Raw genomic sequence first — 20,763 nt, 5'->3', positions numbered from 1 at the left:
GTCATCCCCCCTCTCTCTCCCCCTCCCTTCCTATCAATCTATAGCTGTCACTGGCAAGAAAAAGCCCCCCACCCAAAAAAAAAAGGCAGGCATAAATTGTAAACAAAATGTGTTTGAAGCAAACTTCCACCTGTCTTTTTGACATCACTGCCACTTACTATCACATAACAATTTTAAATTAAGCAAAAGGCCCTTTGGTGAAAGTGCAGCTTTGGTGTCATAATGAAAAAAAACATCAGTCAAAGTGGCACAAACTGTTGACTCACCGTTCCTGAGTTTTGGTACTTTTTCTTCTTCTTTCCTTTTTTCTTTGGATTTAGCACCTGTGGAAAAAACATGAGCTTGAATCCACTTTGTTGTGTCTCAGTGAACAGTGGGAGATACAATGCTAGCTAGAGATCCTGACTGATGGCTTTGTGTTGGTTCAATCAACTAAGACTCTAACTAAATTAAAATAAATGTGTTTTTAATACATTTTCTATCACCACATTACAGTCAGTTTAATTAGGGAAGGAGCTTTGTTTAATTTTTGCTGTTCACATTATTATGACAAGCCACTAGACACTGCTTCCAGAAGAAGTCAGACTGTACTGAAATGATTAAAACCTCAAACGTCTCTCAGAAAAAGCTCACGTCCCTTAAAAGTCCAGTGTCTAACATTTAGCAGAATCTATTGGCAGAAATGGAGTAAAATATTCATGAGTATGTCTTCATTAGTGTGTAATCACCTGAAAATTAGAATTGTTATGTTTTTGTTACCTTAGGATAAGCCTTTTATATCTATAGATGCCAAAGGTCTCCCTCCATTGAGTCCGCCATGTTGAACCACCATTTTCTACAAAAGCCCAGAAGAGACAAACCAAACACCGGCTCTAGAAAGGGGCATTCTCAGCCACCATAGTTTCTCCTTCACATTTGGAAGGGGAGGGTGAAGCGAGGGAGTTGCGATCTGCAACTACCCTGCTTGATCCTGAAATCCTACACACTGGACCTTGAACAAGATGTGAGTGCCTAAATGGATATTTTTATTTTTATAACGCCTGGTCAGGGGGATATTGAGAGTTCTTGTTTGGTTTTAAAGGTAATTCAACCTGTCACAGTAAATATGAGCTCCACCTAGGCTTTGTACACTCTGGGTGATGTCACAGACACACATTCAGTGTTTGCCTACAATCTGTACCACAGATGTGTAAGGGTCAGCATTTTGCCGGAAACACTTTATGGAGAATAAACAAAAAAGAGGTTGAGGAGGTCTGGAGAAAGAAAAAGTCAAAGACGACATGGGTTTGACAGGTCACGTTGTCACACGTGTGCTTCTACAGTAAGTGATTCAGGATGTGCTTCGTAAGCACCTTTACTGACTCTTGACCTTCAGTGATTTATGGTTTTCCCATGCAGCTGGTGTAGAAGTTAATGGACCAGTCGGTAAACTGCACTGAATATTAGAAGAGGAGACAGAAATCACTCTTTTAAGGAACTGGTGCTGGCTTAACAGCATATACTGTATATCACTATGTATTCCAACTGGGGAATAGCATCCTGTTAACTAATCACTGGAGTCAGTGAATAATTGCTGACGTATACCTCCATGTGTAACGATGAAATATTGACCAGAGTGGAAAGGTTTTTAAATGTAAAATTTTTATGTACGCCTCCAAATCAATAAAATACTGCTGAATAAGTATGAGGTGGTGACGCATTCCTGCCCGCTGGGAAGAAACAGCAGTCAAGTTGGATAAAACCAGCTCACCTTGAGGAACTTTCTAGGAAATGTTGGCTGTGCTCTAAAAACATTTTAAAAAGTGGAGCAAAGAGTCAGTCCATTGATATAAAAATGTGTATATAATGTATGTATAACTCTGTTTTTCTATTACATCTTGTGTTTTCCATTCTATGATGTGTTTATTTATTATCAGTTGTGTTGTGTTGTATCTTGAGCTGCTGTAACAAGCAAATTACCCCAGTGTGAATGAATCAATAAAGTCTATCTAATCTTATGTTATCTTAGCTCTGATGTATGTATTTGTCCAGAGTAGTTGCATATTATTGTGAAAAACAGCTTTTTGCTAATGCCTCCTCCATTATGTTATTATGTTATATGCTTTTGGGGGCGTTTTTTCTGACAATGATACTGATTGATACTCGAGTACACATTGCACTGTGTGGGCAACAGTATGCCGAAAGTTCAGATTGATTAAACTTCGAACACAAGCTGCACTGACCTTTGTCAGTTCAGCCTGTTGCTGTTTGGTAGCGCTTGTGCTGCAATTAAAGATGGAGGACAATTTAATAATGTGTGTTTTTTTAATCTACCAGAACTACACAATAATAACAAATTATCATGGGTTAAGGCTAAATATATCAGCATTCATATGCAGCAGCCAGGTCTGTTAAATTACCCCAGTCTGAGTCTCTGTAGTTATCTAAAGTGAGCTTTGGCAATAAAGAATACATTTTCTTATTCCTTTATTGGTGAATTTCTACTACTCCTTCCCGCTTTAATCTTCTCTGTTACGTCTTATGTCACCATATCGGACTAATCAGGCATCTACCTGTGTTCCTTGGGCCAACCGAGTTTGTGCTAGCCAAAGTCTTCCTCTTTTACTAACCTCAATAAATACTATCATTCACTTCATGTGGATCTCTCCACATTAAACTGCTGCTAGTAACATTAGCACTGGAGCTATAGCTCAGCTCTCAGCTTTCACCAAACACCAAATCTTAAGAATTCAGTAGAAATAAACACTGCAAACAGTGCAAGAGCATTGTTGTTGTGCAATCCTTTTCTACAGAACAACAAGATGGAAATGCGGACTGTGTTTTGCAGTTTGCTGGGTTATCTGCTGTGTGTCTCCCCTAAAACTATTTTAACTTTTTTTCACCTCATGCTCTGTGTCAAAAAATGCTGGCACATCACAGATCTCCCCTGCACAGACCAATATGAGTGTTTGTGAGGACATTTTTGGAAAGTGGGGATATTTTGTTTGGTCCTTACTTCTTCAAAGGGCTATCTGACGGTTAAGACTTTGGTTGGAAGTATGGAAGTATAAGTGTGTGTGTGCGTGTGTGTGTGTATGAAGAATATCACCTCATAGATGTGGAACTGTGACTGGCTTCTGGACATTTCTCTGTAGCTGGTGCTGAACTCGCCGATAAAGTCGTGGCTGTAAAGACGAACACATTTATTCCCAAGTGAAAATCCCATTGTAGTGAAGCAATGTCAGAAAAAAAGCTAAGTACCCATAATAACAGTAAAAAAAAAAAAGTCTGTTTGAGAAGTACAGATATAATTCATTCATTTGTAGCGTACTCACATTGTCTGTCTTCCACAAAGTACAGGAGCAATCAGAAAGTAGTATAACTACAAGCTCCTAGGTAACCAGAGGCGTGGGCGTAGCAACCAATTTCATAATTTCACGGAGATAATCGGTGCAGTTGGAACCGGGGTCAGAAATGCATGGTAGCTCAGGGCTAAATGCCCTTGAAATGTCAAAAACTGCCTGTGAAATTACCAATACAGGGGGAGCAAGCTGTGCCCCTAAATACTGGGAATTCACTTGCTTCAAAAGATAAACACTATCTTTATTCCCCGACTGACTGTATGAAGTGATCTGCCAAGAGACTGTTCAAGCAGTATTAATAGTTAATGTATATTTAAAGCAATAGGGAGTGTTGTCCAATGTGCCTCTCTACAGTGATGTTTTTCTACAGTATCCGCTCTGACAGTGAAAAACAAGAGGATATAAGGATTTATAATTACAAACATTTTGGAGTGTGATCTGGGACTATAATCCCAAAAGCCCTTGCCCACTTTGCACATATGCGCCTATAGGACAGGGCAGTTTTTATTTTATACAGCATACAATATCAGTCTCATCAGATAAAAAAAATCTTGGAATGGCATGTAGGATTAATACATAAAGAAATAACAGAGTCGTCACAAGATATAGCTCATAGGTAATTTCAGACGTTTACTCTGCCCCTGGGCTATGTTTCAAATGTATGTGGGGTTTCTTTCACAGTGGGATGTCAATAAAATGGTAATACTGTATAGATGGATGGAGCATCATAACATACAATGCAGTGCAGACATCTTCACTTTAATTCAACAGTACAAAAGAAAAGAGCATTGTTCTCTCACCCTCCATCTCTGTCCCAGTCATACACCTCCACCTTAATGCTCCTGCAGGGAAAAGGATGACAGAGGGAAGGGGAGGAAAATCCCATTAAAAAAACAATTAGCACCACTGATTTACAGTCTTTCTGCTTAAAAAGCTGAAAACTGGTTCGTGGAAGGCCGGGGTCCTAAGTGGACAGGCCGACCTAATGCAGAGAGGGGAGTTAAGGAGCGGTTTTCTGAAGGTTGTTATCAGGATAAGCTGATGTAACCCAGGCAAATAAGAAATATTATATATATTAAAAGATAAAAAAATAAATACAAGTGAGGGAGATAACACAAGGCGGCCCATGTCCTCTAAATCTGTATTACAATGACATAACCAATGAGTCCTGTTTCACCGTTAGGTACTGGTGGTACTGTTTATGACCTGTGAGTGTTTACATCATCTGACAGCTGGATGATCAAAGAGTTGGTTGTGTGGGCGTTGCAAGCACTGTGCATGGTCAATATAGCACTATATTCATTCAATTAGCTTTTAACTACCTTAAACGATACTTGGCTGACGTAAGGCAGCTATGTTTGTCCATGTTAATAATGTGCTTTTGTGCTTTTTCAGGCATAATAAGAGCCAAGTTGGATCTATCGGCATGTAACATGTGGGAACCTGGTAATTCCTGTAACTCTCAGATGGTATAAAGATGATATTAGCTAATGGCACACTGTCAAATCTTGTTATCTAAGTAAATTTGAGGATTTGGGGGCTCTAAGTTAAATTAATCAAAGATTTCTGTTGACACAGTGTAACATTAGCAAGGTTTTGCTTGCTACAGCACTGCTGTAAGTCGTAACAAACTACAAGCACAGTGCAGCGGTACTCTGGTTGTGCCTTGTGACCAGTTTATACAGAAACTGGTGAAACTTTCAATAACAAGAAGTTAGACTTACTTCAGCTTTTTTGGGTAGCTAAAGTAACAAGGTTATTATGAAACACAGTTCTTCTCTTTTGTGCCTGTGTTAATATGTAAGCATAATATAAGCATATATTTCTTTTTTTATTTATTCTATTGGTCTAACTGTAAACACTGTCAGGTAAATGTTTGATTTAGTTTCTACTGTACCTGTCATAGTCTCCGTTACACAGCGCCCTGACAGGAATTTTAAAAGCCTGCCACACCGGATCCAGAGTATTCTTCACCACTTCTGTTTTGTGGCAGATGGTATACCTATGGGACATACAGAGACGTTAACAGATCTCAATGTGGTTTTATTTTATGTATCGTTGATAGTTTTTTATTAATAAAATTAAGATAAAAGGTCTTGGGAAATATCAGAAATGCCCCTCTTAATCTCAGCAGCAGGGGCGTCTTGAAGTCACAAAATGACAATGCTTGCCCACGTGAAACATGTGGTTCAGAAAGCTTGGTGACATAATGACCACTCGCGGGGCTAGTCGCTGTAGCTGGCAAGCCTGGACTGGCTAGGGCTAGTCAATCAAATTCTTCGACCCACTGTTCCGTTTGCAACCCCCTGGCATTTCAATCAATAGAAACATATTTGAGAGGGAAAATAAAGCTCTCCAAGCTAATGAGCTAAATATATACAAGTTATACAAAAATATAAAAAAAATCTGTCTGTTTCGGTTTTCTGTTTTTTTTTCTCAAAGGAGATCACAGAAAGTGTGATTTACAGAGCAGATAGGTAAGCTGCCTGCAGGAAATGCAGTTTAATTCCAGTTGGACAAAACCCTGTGTGCACATCTTCTCTTTGTGATTAAGTAGAGTATAATGTTAAAAGTATTTCATAAAGCACCATCTTTGGCCGAAACAACCACTTCCTGTTCTTTTGTATGTGGCACCTAGTCTGGCTCTTTGTAGCCGCGGCGTGCTGCTGTTATACCCTGCGGCTGAACATTTAGGCTGCATCAGTAAATACCCAGCTGCACAAAAAGAGAATGTGTGTTAGCTAAGACGCTGAAGTCGACTTCAATAAAAGCATCTGTGGGGCAAAGAAACAGCGACCTCCACACACAGCTTTCACTTAACTTCATCTTATCCATCCTTTCTCCCTTTATTTTCCTCTTGTCAACTCTGTCTTATTATTTCTGCTTATATCTCTTCCTGCTGCTTTCTCCTGTTAATGGCTGGACGACATAAATCACATATATGGCACCAAGGATTATGTAACCTTATATAGGAAGTTCTGACCGTACAGACATACAGAGGATGTGTATGGCGGCTTTTTTGGAGCTTAAATAATCACGCTCAGAGTCTTTATGCATTCGAGGCATCTTTACATGCTGTGTATGTGTGTTTTTATGTGTTAAACTGAGATTGATGATAGATATCCAACTTACGAGCCATCTTCGTTACTGCGGTAAAAGACGAGAAAGGGATCTGATTTTCCAAAGAAATCCTTCTTATCCAGCTTGTTGCCGCAAAACTGCAGCATCACCGACTCCTGAAAAGGAAGTAACCAAAATAATTTCAAAAATGACACACAATAAGACCAGTTGCTATCAGAAGTAATATTATTTGTCAAAAGGATGATGAAGAGTGATATGCCAGGTCTCTATCAGTTTACACCTACGACAGCGCTGTTTATTAGCTACATTCAGTTTCTCCACAGGTGAAGGATACGTTTTTGGAGAATAATTCTGATTTTGAAAGTCGATTCGATAGAACACTTTTTGTATATAATGAGTCCCGGAAGCTGATGATTCAAACTTTATCCTCACCTGCCCCAAGACAGAGACAAGAAGATTAAATCAAGTTTATCAGGCTTAATCTTACCCTCTAGCAATCTGACACTTGCATACTATTTTCATTTTATCTTCTTAAATCTATAATTAATGATGTACAGAGGTTTAGTTTCAGTGTTTGTATAAAATGTGTAATTAAGTTGTTTGGTGTAATGAATTTCACTTTGTTGTGGTTCTTAATTAAGCTATTTGCTTTGTTTCCCTGGATGCCTTTGGAAATCACCCAGAATTGATGAGCTTATTTCATTTATCATTTCTACAGTGTGTAGATGGAAAACAAATGAGCAAAACAAGCAAATCTTGGTCAACATCTCTGATGGTTGCAGTACATCCTGACATATTGCCAGAAGAGAAATTGGTGTATCTTCCTCTTTTACAGTTTTTCTCTCCTTATGCTTGCTACACTTCAGCAAAAATGACAGCTCAGAGCAGCTCTTTGATTTGAAGGAATGTCACCAAAATGTGACATACACTGTTTGATGTTTTGACCTAAAAAAGAAAAAAATGTAAATCTGTCTATCACACTTCACTGTGGCTGCACTAGAAATATCTGGTTTGTATAATATCGTATGTCAACAGGTGGAAAAACACCACCATACAACAAAATGGACCCAGAATGCAGAGGTACTTCTTCACAAGTAACAGTGCCCAAATGTTTGAGTTGATGTTTTTCCCCTTTAAAAGAAAGATGTTTTCAAATAGACAGAGTCTGGCTCATCACAAAGTCTGGCTCATCACAAAGTCTAACTAAAGCCATTCAAGACACAGTCCACTGAAAACCGGTCCTCTTACACTGGGTGACAACTAACAGCATTTTTTTTTTTTTGCCTACAGAGCAAACAGAAATAAAGAGTAAACATCCGCAGTGCAAAAGTTACTACTAATATTTAAAGTGAACATAATTTGTTAAATTGAAGCGCTATCTATTCTGTAATAGTGCCTGATTGTCTTTGGGTTTACAGTAGTACAGTGGTATTTTTAGAATGTACCTAATACACTACAAGTTACATTACTCGTGTTATAGTAACGCTAATGTCTCTGGTGCATTCTTAAAGCAGAACAGTATCAGTGGTAAAATGCACTGCAGGAAAGTGTTAAGAAACATATACTGTATGTGTGTATGTGTACACTCACTTTTCAGTTTATTAGGTACAGATATATAAAACTAATGCAGTCTCAAACAACAGCCCTGTTATAAACAGTACGGTTATAAAGGTTATAATGTTTAGTCTTTGTTGATTCAACTTCACGTCCACTGGAGAATGGATGGATAGTAATAATTATAAACTGACAGGGCATTCATGTATAAGTTAAGTTTGTGTTAAATTGTTAGTGGTTACAGCTTTTTAATGATATTTATGGCAACATCTTCTGGTTACAACCAGACTTGTGTCAAAGAGCACTTCTAGTTATTAGTGTTTAGTTTAAACTGTGTGGAGCACCAGATGGGGCAGGCTTGTAACTGTGTAAGGTCTAAAAACCAAAACGTTTAGAGTAAAGTAGGAAAGTTCTACTTCAGATGAATCAACACGGGAACCAAACAGACTCTTACCCTGCAGTTGCTCAGCTCTTCTGCTCTCACTATGATGGTGCCACATTTCTTCCCTGGGATACCACTAGGGGAAAAAAAGACAAAAACAAAATATTCCCATTTATATTACATACTTCATTCAAGCAGGCCTTGAGCAATGAGTCTGTGACAGGTAGGACAATGTTTCCAACCAAGCAAGTTACAGGGAAAATCTGTCTGGGTATAAGAGGATAATACAGAGAAGAACTCTTAAACTATATTGTTATAGTCTTATTATCCTGCCCTCACTAGTGTATCTATCCTGTATGATCCTTTCTGTGCCAGTTCATCTTTGTCCGAGAGTGTTCCAGCCCTTTCCCCAGTGTTGTTTGGACTTTTACTTGCTACTGATCTACAGTTGGTGGTCCACACCTGTCACCAGTTTCCATGCTGCAGCAGTCTCCTGTTTCCCTGGCTCCACCAGCTTGGTCCTATTCTCCAGATACCTACATTTTAATCAGTACCCTGCCCCAACCTGGAGCTGGAGCTCCTGGTGCCAGTTTGCTTTCTTGAGCTCCCACTTTCACCGCCAGCCTCTAGAGGGGTCCCACCTTCATCACCGGCCTCCATAGCTGCTCCACCGGGCTGGCCGTCCTCTTGCATGTCCTCTAGAGCTGATCCGCCCTTCTGCCTTTCCTCCTGGTTACCCTCCTGACCTGCTCCAACCATCTATCTTGAGCTGTCCAGCTCCTCTTCTGTCCTGCCCCATAATGTTCTGTTGTTTATTTTTTTATAGTATCATTCATTCAACTGTATACAGTATATTTATATGCACTTCACGACTGCTTGAGCGTTCTGGTTAGATGATAAAATGCATTTTGTTGCACTGACAAATGATAAAGCACCTGTTTCGTGTTTCATTTTCTTCATGTTGTATTCATCCACCACACATAACAGTTTCAGGCAAACTGAAGTATTTATGACAATATTAGTTAAGCTCTATGATTATTCTGCGGTTCAAATATCAGTTAAACCCCTGCAGCAGCATCAAATTTCTCTTCTTCGAAGTCTCTCTCACATTCATTATCCTGACTGTCTAAATAAATATTGCTGAATGAAAACGTTCAAAAAAGAACATCACAGTAATGTAACCACAGCAAGTAAGATTTCAGCTGCAATGTTTGTTTGCATCCTGAGCAGAAGAAACGTAACATTCAGCCAATAAAGCCAAAGGGAGACTGACCACAAAAAATAGACTAAATGAATTTGCCTGATTTAGAACGAGGAAGGAGAGAGATACTTTTATTTGCCTAAGTGATGTCCAGTAATGGCCAAGAGAGCCCACAATAGCATGTGGAGAAACTGATGACTAATTGAAGCAAGGCTTTGATAATAACCGTCACCTGAGACACACTGGCGTCCTTTGATGCACAGGGAAGAATTCAGTGAATTAATTCACTATACGAGCAGAGAGATTGCTCAGTTAGGGGGCAGATGGAAAAATGGCAGAGAGAGAGAACAAGAAAGAGATGGATAGAGTCACAGAGAGGAAGAGCACAGTCACTAGAAAAATGGAGGAGTGGATGAAAGGCTGTTGAGTTTAAGGAGAGTGAACATCAGTACGTGGTTTACACTGAAATGGGTTTTTAGATTGCAATACCTTTTTGTGCTAATAAACGATATCTTATATATTTGTAATAATGCAGATATGTCTTATGTTCTTGACTGATAAAGCAGCATGCACCTGCAAACCCTGCAACATACTTAAAATTGTATTTAATAGAGGAAATGTTTTCTTTTTTATTTGTATTTCAAAAATACATAGCGATTTGTTTGTGCATACTAGTAGCAGTTTTGCGATTCGTAATATAAAATATAACATTCAGAAGAGAGTGCCCTAGGGTGCTGAGGTTAACATTGGCTATTTTTGCTTTTTTTAACCATAATGACAATCTTTCCTTGACATGAAACATAACCATAGTATGTTGTGTGTGCAAATATTGTAGAAACAGATCATTAAAAAAATAAATGTCGCCAATGAAACCAATCTGTCATCACAACTGATTGTCACTTTCAAACATAATGGGGGAGGGGGTGCTGTCCAATATCATTGGTCTGTCTGACAATAGGGTTGTAATAGACAATCTTAGGATACATGAGGCATATTTTTATTTAAATACGTGCTACAGTGCATGAGAAAATAGCACGAATGTCTTACTGTATTTCACAGTTTTAAGAAGGCCATTTAAAAAGATACGGATCCAGGGTGCCTTGATACTAGGGTTGGGAGGATTGGACAAATATATCAGCTATTTTGGAGTGATTTGTGTAATTTTATTTAGAAAATGTAATGGTCTGCTTCTGAAGAACGAGAGCCCCTGCAGTACACAAACTGAGGAAAAACAGCTGTAGAACCAGAATATTTTTGACAACTAACCTGGTGAATTAGGGCTTTATTTTGACCAGTTTCGTGGTGGACATACACATGCAAATATGTATTGGCAATCAGCGGTTGTTTGACTTACTTTTATTTGGTTAGCAGCCAAAGTTAATAAAGGATTTCAGTGACACAGACTGTGCTGAGAAATATTCAGTCACTTAAGTTGTTTTATAGCATACACAAAATGTGAGCCAGTCTCACAATGAAACTGTTTTATGTGTTTGGAGCTTATTGTCATTTCAATAGTCTTTGTTGCTCTTAATTTTTGTGATCCGCCTCCACTCGAGTGAGCAGTAGTGTGATGCCTTTGACTTAAGGCGTGAGGACAAAAACACACACACATACAGTTGTACAAACTTACAAACACAAACAGCATTACAGAATAACAAAGACATCTATAAATATTTTCATATATCTAAAAACCGATGAAAATAACATTCATTCAATAGCATTCAGGTACAGTATGCACAGACGGACACACACACACACACGCAACAGATCTGAGTGAATGACTGCAGGCAGAGGTGATTACATAACCCGGCGACAGCAACACATTCTTACATCATATTTCTTGTGTGTCATTCTTCAACAGGCCCATTCAGCTGCTACTGTTCATTGATTCTGCCACACACACACACACTGACAGAGACAGACATACAGTCACCTCTCTCTCACTCTATAGACACACACACACACTGGTCCAGTGTGTGTGTGTATGTGTGTCAAGGGATGAGGCAAGGGTCAGACTACTGATGGCTCGTTGCCTCAGGAGAAAAAAACAAAAGCAACAACAAATTGTTCTCTTCAGTAAGCTCAAAAAGATGCTGCAGTTCTTCTCTGTGTGTTAGAGGACAGTTACAGTGCAGCTGATATAATATAACACACTCCAACCCAGTTTATCAATGTAGTACAATAAACAACTGTTGGTCTATGTTATGAGGATCTTTTCATGGATTTAAAATTTTTAAAAAAACCTATGCATATGCGTATGTATATTTGTTGTGAACAACACCACTTTCACTGGTGTAGATTGAGTTGGCTAATTATTGGATATGGATAAATCTGTGGATTATTTTCTTGACTGATTGATTGATTGTTGGGTTTGTAAAAATTCAGAAAACAATGTGAAATTAACGTCACAAAAATAACCTAAATATCAAAAAAGTTGCCAAGAAATATCTGTCCGTCGACTGATTAACTGACAAATCGTTTCAGCTGTACTTGTATATACTGTAGGGTAGTTTAATTTAGAACAAAATATCATATTTTTTCGTATGTTTTGTGGGCAAAAATCTTAATTTGTAAAGTAAATAAAGCTGCCAGATAAATGTAGTGAAGTGAAAAGTAGTGCAGTAGAAGTAGAAAGTGTCAATAAAAGACTCCAGTACAGTACAAGTGCCTCAAATTTGAACTAAAATAGGCTACAGTACACAAGTATATGCACTCGAGCTCCCAGAGCGGGTACAGTCAGCTAATAGGTCCGTTAAGAACCTTATGGCAGCAGCTACTGTTTCAAGCACATTTAGCAGTGCTGAGTTACAACAGCAAAGGCGACAGTGTTGAAACAATACGTCAATACTACTGGATTTTGATGGGGTTTTTTCGGCGACTAGCAAAATGGGTCGACAACGACTCTTCTCATCAACTAATGGTTTAGTTGACTATAAGGGAGCAGCCCTACACTAGACGCTAAAAAATAAATTACAATCATTTAAAATAACGTTACTATCTGCAGTGTTCCTACAATTTATATGGACTATTGACTCAATGATACAAACCAGCTTGTAGTTTACACATCACCCCATCAGTCAACACAACATAGCAACCAATGCCAGAGCCACACTAACCCCACAGCTCAGCTTACAGAGCTGGAAGCCCATGCCTTGAATTGCTCTTGGTTAGCAGAAATTTAACCTTGTTTGCTTTGTACCATTAAAATAATTATTGCTGGCAAAAATCAAAAAAGCATGAGCATGAGCATACAGGTCACTGATGTATTATAGGATCAGTAATTATTTTTACAGTGAGTTCAGGCGCTTCAGTAGCTATCTTCAGTGTTTCAGGCTTTTCTCCACCTTTCAGCACCGAGATTGGTCCATTATGAAAATTGCATAGTGCAAATGCCACAGTCTGAGTGGCCTTAGTTAGCAGATGCTCACACACAGAGCTCTCCAAGGTAACAAATGAACTTTCATGTATTTCCTTTTTTTACTTTTCTATAGTATCACATTTATAACATAAACTACTGAAATGTCCGTAAAAATCCAGGTATTAATGTGACCCAGGCCGGTCTGAAACAAGTTAGTTTAAGGAATCTTACAATAATGTCATTCAAATTTCACTGAATGTATCTGGGATGAAACATCAGCACTTGTCCACAGCTGGCTGTTTGTCCAATTCTTTCCTTTGACCTTCAATAAATAAGGAGTACAGCATCACACAGCAGCAGAAACAATAAGCGCCTTTAACTTGAAAGAGGTTTGCATTAATGCATGTGGCACAGCAGTGTTAGCTTCATTAACATGCAGATTGCGGGATAATGTCTGTAAATTCAAGTAAAATGCAGACTTTGCTCATCCCGTGCAAATGAACCTCACGAAACACAAATGTGGGAGGGTCATTACTAAATGGTATACTGGTAATACTAGTCCCGTGTGAATAGGGCTTATGACAGTGAACCGAATGTCTTTGCGTTGTGGACAAAACAAGACATTTGAGGACGTGCCTTGGCCTTTTGGGAAACATTTAAAAAATGTTCACCATTTTCTGACATTTTATGAACCAAACAACTAATTGATTAATCAAGAAGTTTGGCCAGTATGATAAACACAGTTTTCATCTGCGGGCGTGTCCTGAAAATGTATCGATGTTTCGCCACGAAACAGGAAGTTGTCATAACTTCGGTGTACTTTGTAAAATCTGCACCAAACTTCCCGCCCTGAACACATCTACATGCGTGTATATAATATTTAGTCATACAAACAGCACCACCCACTGGAAACAGGAAGTTAGCCTTATATGGCAATTGTGATCTGATTTACATTATTATTACATTACGCTAGTGCATAAGAAGACCGCAGCACGCAACATCAAACGTTTTGTAGATGATATTTGCATTTCTGTGGGTAACATACTCCTTTGTCTCTTCAACCACGTAGGCAATCATGCTCAGTGCTCAGTTCTTCCTCTGTTTATCAAGCTAAAACATATTATTTCATGAACTGGCTATAGGTTTAATCACTATTTTGTTATAGTAATCAGTGATAGAGAGCCAAAATCAGACATTTATTCATATGAAAATGTCCGTGATTATTTCTTTAGGCTTAAGCTGAGGCTTCAGTTCAGTTTAGGCTTCTTCAGAAAATGAGCTGGGAGCTCACCACTGACATCTTCCCTTTGGGTGAACTGTCCCTTTTCACTACACTGTTTACCATCTCAACATGTTTACGGTCTGTCATTAGGCCTGCTGCTGTATAACCATTCATCTCATTTGGCTGATGGAGACAGTGTTTGCTTTCATCAACATCTTGGCTCATTTTCATGCCCCTGCCTCGCTTCAAAGACAAACAGTGGCAAGTGATCTTAAAATAACATGCTAATTTTCAATTCATATCACTGAACGGAACAGAAATCTAAAATCAAAACATGTGCCCAAACAGCTTTATGGGGCACCTATTGACAGTGGCTCACTGATTAGAGTCATGCGATACAAGCCTTTGCCCCTTCGCTTTCAATTAGGAGGGTCTAATTAAAATAGCAGTGAGTGTGTTTGTTTGTTGGTGCGTGTGCATGGCAACGTGTATTACTTACATCAAAGGTTTTTCCAAGCGGCTTCCCAGGGAGCCGACTATTTCACCTAGTGTACAGAACGCCTGGCCCAGGAAGTCCTGCATGTGTGAAAAACATACAAGTAAACACATGAAGCAGCCACACACACACACACACACACACACATAAATGAAAATACATTATATAACCATTAAAGTAATCCATTTATACATATAATAAATAAATAAAAGAAATTTTTAAACTGAACTGATTGTTCTGAAATGTTACTTCATCCTGTTTATTTTCACAATAACATTTTATTGTCAGTTAATTTCATTCCAATTCATTTTTCAAGAGAAAATACCAAACATTCTCTGGTTACACATGGTCAAATGTGATTTAATTATTTTCTTTCAACTCATCAACAACTGAACCAAAAAAAATGTAAATTGAATATTCTTGGGTTTTGGTCTATTAGTCAGATAAAACAGTACCTCAGTCAGCTTTATATCATTAATTATAAATGGGCATTTTTAACAATTTTCTGAATTTTATAAACAAAATGATTTATTAATTAATTGAGTCAGCATATTAACCAATATTTAGAATAATCATTAGTTGAAGCCCTTCTGCCACTTTTAATCGTAATATCTTCATCGATCAAGACAAAAGAGACAAAGATTCAAAGACATTAACATTAACATTAGCAAGTTAAAAGTAATATTTTTCTTTTTCTTTTTTCCTTCCTAAGCCCAGCGTGCAGAGGATCCTGTGTCCTTGTTGATCACTGTAGGGTGACCACGAGAGAGGGTTTGGGTTTGGGGGAGGAGGAGCCTTTGGCCAGCAAGAAGAGCAAAGCAGAAAGAGTGGAGGGGGTATAAAAGTCTGTTTACAACAGGCAAGGAATGATTGTTCACGCATCGATACTGAGGCCTCCCCCACCAGATTGTGTATATATGTGTGTGTGAGTAAGCGTACGTGCATGTGTGCGTGTGTGTTGTAAAAGTGCTTGACAGATGAGCCGTGTTGAATCCGGCGGGCAGAAAGCTGCTCCAAAGATCTTTGCCGGTGGTGAGCAACTTTGTCCCCGAGCCGAGGTCTCGAAACATAAAGAGATGACAAAAATGCACTGGCCGTTCCATAAGAAGTCTGCTGCAAGCTAGGAGCCCCAGCCCAGTGCCTGCTATGCCTCAGAAAGTTAAGCCTAGAGGCTGAGGAGCCTTAGATTAACAGGCTCAGTGGTGGCACGGAAAAAAAAGGTTAAAGGGTATCTCCAAGTAAAAAAAGATCACAGCTGAAGTCCTACATTCCTCCAAGTCCCTCTGCTTATTAGGCATCTTATATTCAGACCGTGTCTTTGTCCTTAAAGTGCACCAGTCAAACGGAAATTCCACTGATTCTCAGATTTTCAAAATGATTTACAAAAAGTAATAAAATCTCCAGAAAAACATGGAATTTATTTTTCTGTTAAAAAAAGTTAGCCCAGTAGTCCTTCAGAAATTGTTGTAGCTGTTGAAGCAAATTGTTTGATTGAACATTTAGTAATTAGGAATTAGTAATGAAGATATAATAGACAGAATTGACCCTTCCTACGTCCTGCCCTTTTAGATCCTAAGTTAACTTTCTCCTTTCCTGTTCTTAGACATGTGCTTGGCTCATCTATTTTAAAAAGACAAACTTATTTTGAAGATGGTTAAAAGATAAAAAGCAACATAGTCACATCTTTAGTTAGCTAATGTTAACAAGATGCTAGTTCACTACATCAATCTTTAGCTAGTTAGCTAGCATTGTTAACATTAGCTAACTCAAGATGTGAATATATATATATATATACATATCTTCAAAATGTGGTTGTCTTTTCAACATAGACAAGCCTAGTAGGCTACCTAGCATATCTAAGTGCTAAACTCTTATTGGAACACAGAGCTAAAAGGGGCGGGATTTAGGAGGGGTCAGTTTCCTTTTATGGCTAGTCAAAGCTCTTTTGAGTTGTAACCCCCCTAAAATCAGGCAGTTTCTGTTAGCCCTTATTACAGGGTGCCTACAGTATGTGTAGGAGTCGGGAATACTTCAAGAGTGTTTTTTCCCCTCTAAACTTCTCTGATTACTTTGTTTAAAAAGGGGGCAAACTATTTCTTAAGGTAAAAAAAGCTAAAGCTTAGGGAAAAAGCTTGAAAAGCTCCTTTTGAGGAGCATCATCTCACAAACCCCTAAAATGTATCTTCAGATCCATGGGAGGGGTTCTGAATCCCAGATTGGGAACCACTGGTGCAGTCCCACAACTTTCAACAGTCTAATAAAACTGAAAACGTCACAAAAGAGCTTTTTTCTAGGAATGATAGGCCTACATTTAATAAGGGGAATACATTTTTGCAGTAAAATCCTGACTGCTTTCAAGTAGTCATGAGGGAACACACAGCCAGTTAACCTAATTACTGCCTGCAAACAAAAAAGCTATTTCCCTGCTTGGATTCACTTGCTAATCACCGAGTTTAAAATAATGAATAAAGCCTTTGAAATGAGATTACTGTTTGTAAGATGGAGATTGTTGTATTTTACCACACAGATAAACAGAGGTAAAATAAAGAATTGTGCACAGGGCCGCGATAAGCGTCTGTCATAATAAAAAAACATCAACTTCATCCACTAGAAAACAGGAAACCCAGCCCTTAATTAGATTTTACTGTATGCTCTGTGTTTGCACATCTTCCCCTACAGCCATATCTGCACAAGGTATGCAAACCATATGGCGCAGGGAAAACATCTGCTGTGATGGGAGGAGGAAGGCATCCTCCAACACTGCCAATGAAGCTGCCAAGAGAGATACTGTACTTGTGTGCATTTTTTTTCTTACACTTTCTGTTATTTAAAGCCATGCGACAGGGGATGGACTGCCCGGACAATGGAGCCATCACTGCGTGCCAGATCTCTAATCCCACACATCCACAGCTCCGACAGGACGCATCCAAGCGTCCTCAGCCTTCATGCTGAGAGTGAGTCGCTATGCTCACATTGCTCAGTCCTCTCAGTATAAGCCCGGGGGCACGCTGGGGCTGGGGTTGAGGAAAAGAACTCCGCCTGCAGTTGGCAATGAGTATGAAGCCGGGTAATAGGAATGGGGCTGGGGGTGGAGATGGAGCCAGGGTATAGACAGAACTGGAGCAGGGTGCTGCTGGAGCTTCTGTTTGAACTGAAAGTGAAGGATGGGGCTGTAGGGCTGAAATCTGAAGTTACAGGTTTTAAATCAAGATGGAGGTAGAAGTAGACTGAGAAAGGCAGGCTGAACAGTCATTGGGAGTAACTAACCTGCCTTTCATGATCAGCAGTGGCAGGAGGTTTGCAAAATTTGAAGTCTTATGAGAAAGAGCAGAAGGAAACAAATCTCTGATAAGGAATAAGGTAATATAATATCACCTCTTTATTAAAGCCTGTCAAATGACAGTTGTCTCTAACATTTATGGGTTTTAATCTTGAAAAAAGCCTGTAGAATTTCAGATGATCTTTCCTGTTGGATTGGATTTTGATGAGCTATCTCTCCCTACTGAAATCAGTGCTGAATGCCTAAGGCTACAAAATGTTTTTTATTCCAATGTGATCTCTTTGTTAAATCCATAAAGCATCTATTTTAACCAGATGACTAGTATATCTATAAAATGGTGCTGATACGTGATCTGTGTATAATTTGATGACTAAATCGACAGAATATTAACCAACAACATCATAACTCATATCTAGGTGTATGTATGTAAATTTAATGCCAGAAAACCAAGAATTCAATATAAAACCTTGAAACTTAAACAGGAACATGGAGAATTGGGTCTTCCATGCTTACTAGTGCAGTGGCCTCAACCATCACTAGGGGTCACCAAAGCTTCATGGGGGGGTCGCAAGGCCTTCTTGATTTTAAAGGACTAATGAAAACACACCTATTAATATTATATTCCATTTCTGCCAATAGACCCTCCTAAATGTTACACACTGGATCTTTAAGGGCCATAACAAAACTTTAATATATATATATATATATATATACACACATACACACAGTGGGATTACAGCATATTATATATATAGCATTTCATTTATTTCTGTAAATAAATCGAAATTAAATTGAAATATGTAATGATTGTTATTTCAAGATGTAAACTAGTCTGCATTAGAAAAGTATGCAGTTAAAACAACCAAATACCTAATAGAACAATGAGAAACTTCTAGCAGTTATTGTGTTCATTATTTGGGTTAATTGTACAGTTTATCAGTTGCTCTGTACTGTAATTGTTATGCATTGAGTATAATATGAATTATTCATAAAATATGTTGTCAGGTTACTGTCAGTTTGAGAACCTGAGGAAGAATGCCATCTGGTGCCTTTATATTCAAGAGAAGGAAGATATCTCCAAAACTGCAACTCACACCAAAACAATCTAAATGGATAAATAGCTCTAGAAGAAATTTCGGTGAATAGTCCCTTTAAGTTTCATAACTTTGGTTGTCTTGCACTAGCATTGGCAACAAACAAACACAAAAAACAAGCAGGTCGTTACTCTTCTCTTTAGGCGAGTTTAAATGCCGACACAATTGCTTTGTTCCTGTTGTGCCACTCTTACCTCTGACATTCAGATTCAAATCAGGCTGCTATTGTACTGGAAGGGTAAACATTTGGCTGTATAATATTTCCATGAATGCATGACTGATTGTTGAACAGCTGAGGTGAAGGAGACACTCACGTGTTTGGAGAGGTTGTCGCTCTTGCAGTCTAAATCATACCTGCAGAGAAGAGAAGAGATGACACATCAGAGCGGGGGCCGTGGTAGGCTGAAAGCAAGTCTGTGACTGAAAGGCTGCCAAAAAACAAATTAGTATTCTATGGCAAAAGCTTCTCTCCCTCATCATCTACCATTAATGCAAGGCCCTTCTCCGCTAATCACTGCAAAGAAGCTGTCCATGTTTAAAGTAGGCTTGTGATTACGGCACAGCACATCTTCCATTTTGCAATGATAGCAGTGGTAGCAGTTGTGCTTGAGTTAACATTGTCTTTTAATTTAATTTAATTAGTTGGAAATAAAATTTGAATGAAAAACACAAATGAATAAGACAAATAAGATAAAATAACAATAAAGGAGATCTATGCCAGAACATTTAATATATTTTAGTAAAGGAATATAACATTGCAATAAGGAAAATGGAGACAATATTTCAGTTATAGGAAATACTGAAGGTTTTAAGTTTGGATTAAACATGGTCAGAAAGGATAAGCATGTATAGATAATGGATGGATGGTCAGACTGACAATGGACAATTAAAAAATATATATACATCAAAATCGATGAACCAGAGATATCATCTTCTTATTCCATGCATGTTTTCAAGCCTGGCAACTACATTACCCACAATGCAACTCCACAGAGTCCATCCACAGTCTGATCAGAGATTTGGGTGTGCTATTAGTGTCTAATGTAGCCTTGCTGCTAGCCTAAAGTCGAGATGAGAAGCGGACTACAGAACTTGTATTCTTCAGCCCCAACTGATGCTAATGTTAGTGACCTGAAGCTAGGGATGCACAATACACTTTTTTGTCAGATCTATGGCTTCCACCTGACAGCATTGCTTGGCTTACAAAATACTATGATTCAACAATCACAGCTTCTCTCCTGCTGTCATACTTGTGCACCCTTTGTAGGAGCATTCATCCAAAGCCATAAGTAACAGCTACATCGAGCAAACCATGTGATCCACTCGCCTCTCCAGAGAGCAATTTATCCAGCTTTATTTACTTCGCATAACCCGTCACCTTCCTAGGTGTCTCAGGTGTGTGTCTGTGTGTGTGGTGTGTGTGCAGGAGCATGCAGCGGAGTGTGTAAAAGGGACAGCCTGAGTGTTTCTTCTCACAAACAGCATGCCAAGTATGATAAGGCGCTCACTGACAAAACTGGGAGACGCTTTGTGTCACTATGGGAGGGGGGGCAGTGCAATACAGTGCTGTTATTAATGTAACTCCATAAGAACAAGGAAACACACTGCTGTTATGCAACATGCCGTCGGCAAATTGCACAGGTGCGCTTCATGTTCTATTCGCGCCTTGCCTCTGTCACTCCCAAATGTTCATAAATGATTCATTTAATCTTATTTAATAATGAGAGTCCCAGAAAGCGAGAGAGAGAGAGAGA

General features: G+C 38.8%; 1 protein-coding gene across 2 annotated transcripts in view; it reads right to left on the bottom strand.

Moving 5' to 3' along the window:
- LOC118330949 (copine-8-like) overlaps nucleotides 1–20,763 on the bottom strand; it is a 62,112-nt gene that overhangs the window by 10,694 nt on the left and 30,655 nt on the right. Inside the window, exons 5-13 of one of the 2 annotated variants that reach the window (XM_035665698.1) lie at nucleotides 19,324–19,363; nucleotides 17,453–17,455; nucleotides 14,639–14,715; nucleotides 8,431–8,494; nucleotides 6,474–6,577; nucleotides 5,239–5,343; nucleotides 4,142–4,183; nucleotides 3,089–3,164; nucleotides 267–323 (exon numbers count right to left, since the gene is read on the bottom strand). In XM_035665698.1, the coding sequence (XP_035521591.1) occupies nucleotides 267–323; nucleotides 3,089–3,164; nucleotides 4,142–4,183; nucleotides 5,239–5,343; nucleotides 6,474–6,577; nucleotides 8,431–8,494; nucleotides 14,639–14,715; nucleotides 17,453–17,455; nucleotides 19,324–19,363 (568 nt within the window). The remainder of the gene's footprint in view (nucleotides 1–266; nucleotides 324–3,088; nucleotides 3,165–4,141; nucleotides 4,184–5,238; nucleotides 5,344–6,473; nucleotides 6,578–8,430; nucleotides 8,495–14,638; nucleotides 14,716–17,452; nucleotides 17,456–19,323; nucleotides 19,364–20,763) is intronic. The other variant, XM_035665699.1, reaches the window with a different exon arrangement.

Source organism: Morone saxatilis, unplaced genomic scaffold, assembly GCF_004916995.1.
Source record: "Morone saxatilis isolate NCDOM2014 unplaced genomic scaffold, NCSU_SB_2.0 Contig2, whole genome shotgun sequence".
Lineage (NCBI taxonomy): Eukaryota > Metazoa > Chordata > Actinopteri > Moronidae > Morone > Morone saxatilis.
This window is presented reverse-complemented; position numbering and strand designations above follow the sequence as displayed.